The sequence below is a fragment of the Mandrillus leucophaeus genome, unplaced genomic scaffold, assembly GCF_000951045.1.
Source record: "Mandrillus leucophaeus isolate KB7577 unplaced genomic scaffold, Mleu.le_1.0 Scaffold461, whole genome shotgun sequence".
Taxonomy (NCBI): Eukaryota; Metazoa; Chordata; class Mammalia; order Primates; family Cercopithecidae; genus Mandrillus; species Mandrillus leucophaeus.
This window is the reverse complement of record NW_012104932.1, coordinates 1897899-1901811: the sequence shown is the minus strand read 5'-3', so window position 1 is coordinate 1901811 and position 3913 is coordinate 1897899. Positions and strand designations below refer to the sequence as shown.

At 41.6% G+C, this 3913-nt stretch overlaps 1 protein-coding gene across 5 annotated transcripts in view; it reads left to right on the top strand.

Moving 5' to 3' along the window:
- BCAT1 (branched chain amino-acid transaminase 1, cytosolic) overlaps nucleotides 1-3913 on the top strand; it is a 164276-nt gene that overhangs the window by 124492 nt on the left and 35871 nt on the right. For all 5 annotated transcript variants that reach the window (XM_011994787.1, XM_011994786.1, XM_011994783.1 and 2 more), the window contains one exon: nucleotides 1706-1869. In XM_011994787.1, the coding sequence (XP_011850177.1) occupies nucleotides 1706-1869 (164 nt within the window). The remainder of the gene's footprint in view (nucleotides 1-1705; nucleotides 1870-3913) is intronic.

Below are 3913 nucleotides of genomic sequence, written 5' to 3'. Positions count from 1 at the left end.
GCCCGTCTCGGCCTCCCAAAGTGCTGGGATTACAGGCTTGAGCCACTGCGCCTGGCAACCACCGTAGGTTTGTTGTGGCCACCCAGGCCCTTTGGTTATCATGTTCCCATGGAATGCTAATGAAAATTAGACTCCCGTTTCCTAAGGTGGCATGCCTTTCAGATAGCATTGGTGTGCGCTTGTGCAAACACATTTGTTTATGCTCATTAATATTTTACCTGCCTGATTTTGGTGGTCTGAGTGTTGAGCAGTGGGTGAGGGACTGTGGGGCAATGGATAGTAAGGGGAAGTTTAATTGAAGTTCAGATAAAAATATCCCTCAAGAAACATTACAAAGCCACAAAATCAGCGCAAGTTGAGTCTTTTCTATTGTAAAGATTCTCTTTCTTTTCCTGACAGATCCCCATTCCTATCCAGGTAGAACAGGCTCTAGTGAAGATTGGACACAAGTGGTTTATGGCCCAAAACTCTTAACCTAATAGTCCTGCCTTGTTTTTTTACTTCGTGTGGTCTTGAATTGCTGAGGATAGCCCAGTGATCATTTCTATCTTAATGTGTAACCTTCAAAATGTTGGGTCTCTCGGTTTTCTTCCTTAATAAACAATGAACCCTAATTACTTATAACTGCTCTTGTGCTGGAGAAATTGGCATGATTTTGCATTGTGGGCTACTGGCTCTACAGTGTTTGTGGGAAAGACGGCCTTCTATCTTTGTTATTTATAAGTCATTCATTCCCTGTTTTTTTTTTTTTAATGATATTGTTAAATAAAAAACTTCAGCCAAATTAAATTTAAAAGGATTTAATTGACCAAAGAGCCATTCGCAACTTGGGCAGCCTTCCCAGCCAGAGTAGACCCTGTGGCTTCAGTGCAGCCTCGTGGTGGAAGAGGATTTATGGACAGAGAAAGGAAAGTGACATACAGAAAACAGAAATGAGGTTCAGAAACAGCTGGATTGGCTATAACTCAGCGTTTGCCTTATTTGAACAGTTGGCCACATTTGATTGGCCAAAACTCAGTGATTGGCACAAGAGTAGGCTACAGTCTGTTTATAATGTCCATTTAGGTTATAGTTCATGATGTACAGAGAAACCTTTAGGCCGAGCTTAAAATAATGTAATGAGGCAGCTGTAGGCAAAACTTGATTTAACAGTGCTTATCCCTCTAGTGAAGCTGTCCTCTTGCTACCTGCTAGTTGATGTGGGCAGGTGTGCTAATGGCACATTCCCCTCCACCTACCACCTGCTGAAGCCTGCCATGTCCTGAAGCAGTCACTTAGGCTGTGAAACAGAAGGACAAGTTAGAGAAGTAAATACTATATTTTACCCCCCAAAGACTGAAACCATGTCTGGGTTCTCCCCTTTCTCAATTCGCAATCAATGCAACCTTGAAAGGTGTTATATAGATAGTGGTTGGAAATATGTCTCTCCTCCAAAACCCTACTAATGCACAAAAATGGACAAATCCAGCTTTTTTGCTTAAAATCAACAACTCAGAAAGCAAAGCAAAATGAAATGTATGTGCTCCATTCTCAGGATTTCCTCCTTGAAAACCATTAGGCTTTGTGTAACTCGATTTTAAAAGTATGGTAATAGCTCCTGTCATTCGATGGCTCCTTCTGGAGACAGATATAAATCTATTCTAGACTTTTAAGACTGGTGTCTACATTTTAAGTTACGGTTGTGTCTACTTCTGCTTTGTTGCAGCCTTCTCTTGGAGTCAAGAAGCCTACCAAAGCCCTGCTCTTTGTACTCTTGAGCCCAGTGGGACCTTATTTTTCAAGTGGAACCTTTAATCCAGTGTCCCTGTGGGCCAATCCCAAGTATGTAAGAGCCTGGGAAGGTGGAACTGGGGACTGCAAGATGGGAGGGTAAGTAAATCTGTGTCTCTGTCTAAAGGAAAGATCCCTTCATGACCATTGAGTTAGTGCCATTTCACTTCAGTATGAACACATTTAGTACTTTTCAAACTTTAATGTTCATTGCGTTTCATGGTTAATTTTCAGTTTAATCTTTCAGCAAGCCAGCTATAGTAGCTTTTCCTATATAAACGCAGTATGAATTCAGTGCCCTCGCTTTTAGATGTGCTAGTTTAAAGGATAGCCGATGGCCCTTCATAAGGGAGAAATACTGGATATGATACCTACGCAAGAACTGAAGCAAGAAACTAAAACAAGCATGACATCAGTGCTTTGGATAAACTGCCCCGGGCACTGGTCTCTGGCTGCAGGCTGATGGCTGGCATTAAAGAGCATCTGGTCCTGAGACCTAGGCTCTCAGTTGGCTCCAGGGAGTCCTGTCTGGGGAAGGTGCCCGCCTCACTGAAGTGCTGTCTTCATTGCCACAGATTGTGGCCACACCTGCTGCCAACTGGCTGCGGGACAGCCCTGCTTTGGCTCTGTCAGGCCAGTCTCATAGGCCATATGTAGCTGGCAGGGAATATAAGAGCATTTAAAAAGTGTTGGACGATTTCAGGGGTGGACTTGGCCATGAGTTAGGAATGCCCCTATGGGGGAACGAGAATAACTGGATTAAGCAGCATGGGTTCTTGCTTTGCATGGATCAAATGGTGCTGTTCACATACCCAGGGCAGCAGCTGTCCAAAAAGGTGTCCATGGCAGTCTTGTGGGCCCTGGTAGGACCTGTAGGTTCAGGAGGCAGGAGAGAGTCACATGACATGCTGCTGGGGTATTAGAGGCAATGACCACTGCATTTGACCCTTCTGTAGTCTTGCTGTATTTTTCTTTTCTCTCCTCCCCTACCCAAAGGAAAAATGAATGGTTATAAAAGTCATCCCCACTGGCAACTTTAGCAACTGCATTCCCTCAATGGGTAGAGAAATCCAAATGGAATGCGTTAAAACTAGGAAGTCTTTTCTCCTTCTGGCTTAGAGCACACCTTCCTGTGTCCTAGGCTAGCCAGGCTGAACACTCCTTTTGTTGACTCTTGATTTCTTTTTTAACTGGTTCAAACTTCTTCACAGAGCATGTGCCTATGTACCACTGCATACCACATATATACCATATAGAGAGAGTAAATAAACAATCTGGATGAGATGTAATAAGGAAAAAGTTTCCTTTTTTAAAATATTGCTTTCTAGCTCCCCCTACCTGTCTAGGAAAAAGATAACATGGGGACACAGAAATTGCAGGGCAATCTTTATTAACCGGTTTTTGGGCAGGTTGTAATTTATTTGTAAATGATGATTTAATGCATTGTCGCAGAATACATGATCACTGTAGGGCAGGTAAAAATTAATGCTTTCAGTGCAACACAGAGTGAACCCTAATGTAATGGACTTGTGGACTACACTAATGCAAGATGATAATAATAAGAAAAACTGAGAAGGTAGTCGGGAAGGGGTATAATAGGGGAATTCTGTTACTTTTTGCTCAATTTCTCTGTGAATCTAAAAGTGCTCTAAAAAAATAAAATCTATTATAAAAAATATTTGATTCATTAGGCTCAGGTGGACTATGATCAATGGAAATTGACTTGAAATCTCTTAGGAAAGGAAGAGACCAGAGAAGAAAGTATTGAAATCATAAATTAAAAATGGCAAGAGGGAAGGTGGTAACCAAAAGGATGGGCATTTAACCTATATGCCTATCACTTCCAAAATGTTCTAGGGCTGTCTCCTATACTTCTGACCTGGAGAAGTACAAGGGGAACAAAAGATTCCACATTTAGTATTATCCTGTGGAGTTGGCAAAGACATTTGGAGTCAACTTTAGTTGTGTGTATCATTATATCTGTAAACCTAATTAAGTCAACAATTACCCTTGAGCATTTTTTATGACAACCGTAGTCAGCTGGTCTTTTTAAATAACTATTGAGTCTCATAAGCTCAAGAGCTTTCTGCTTTCTATCTAAGTGAATCTGAGGAAAAGAGAGAAGCTTTTTTTTTTTTTTTTT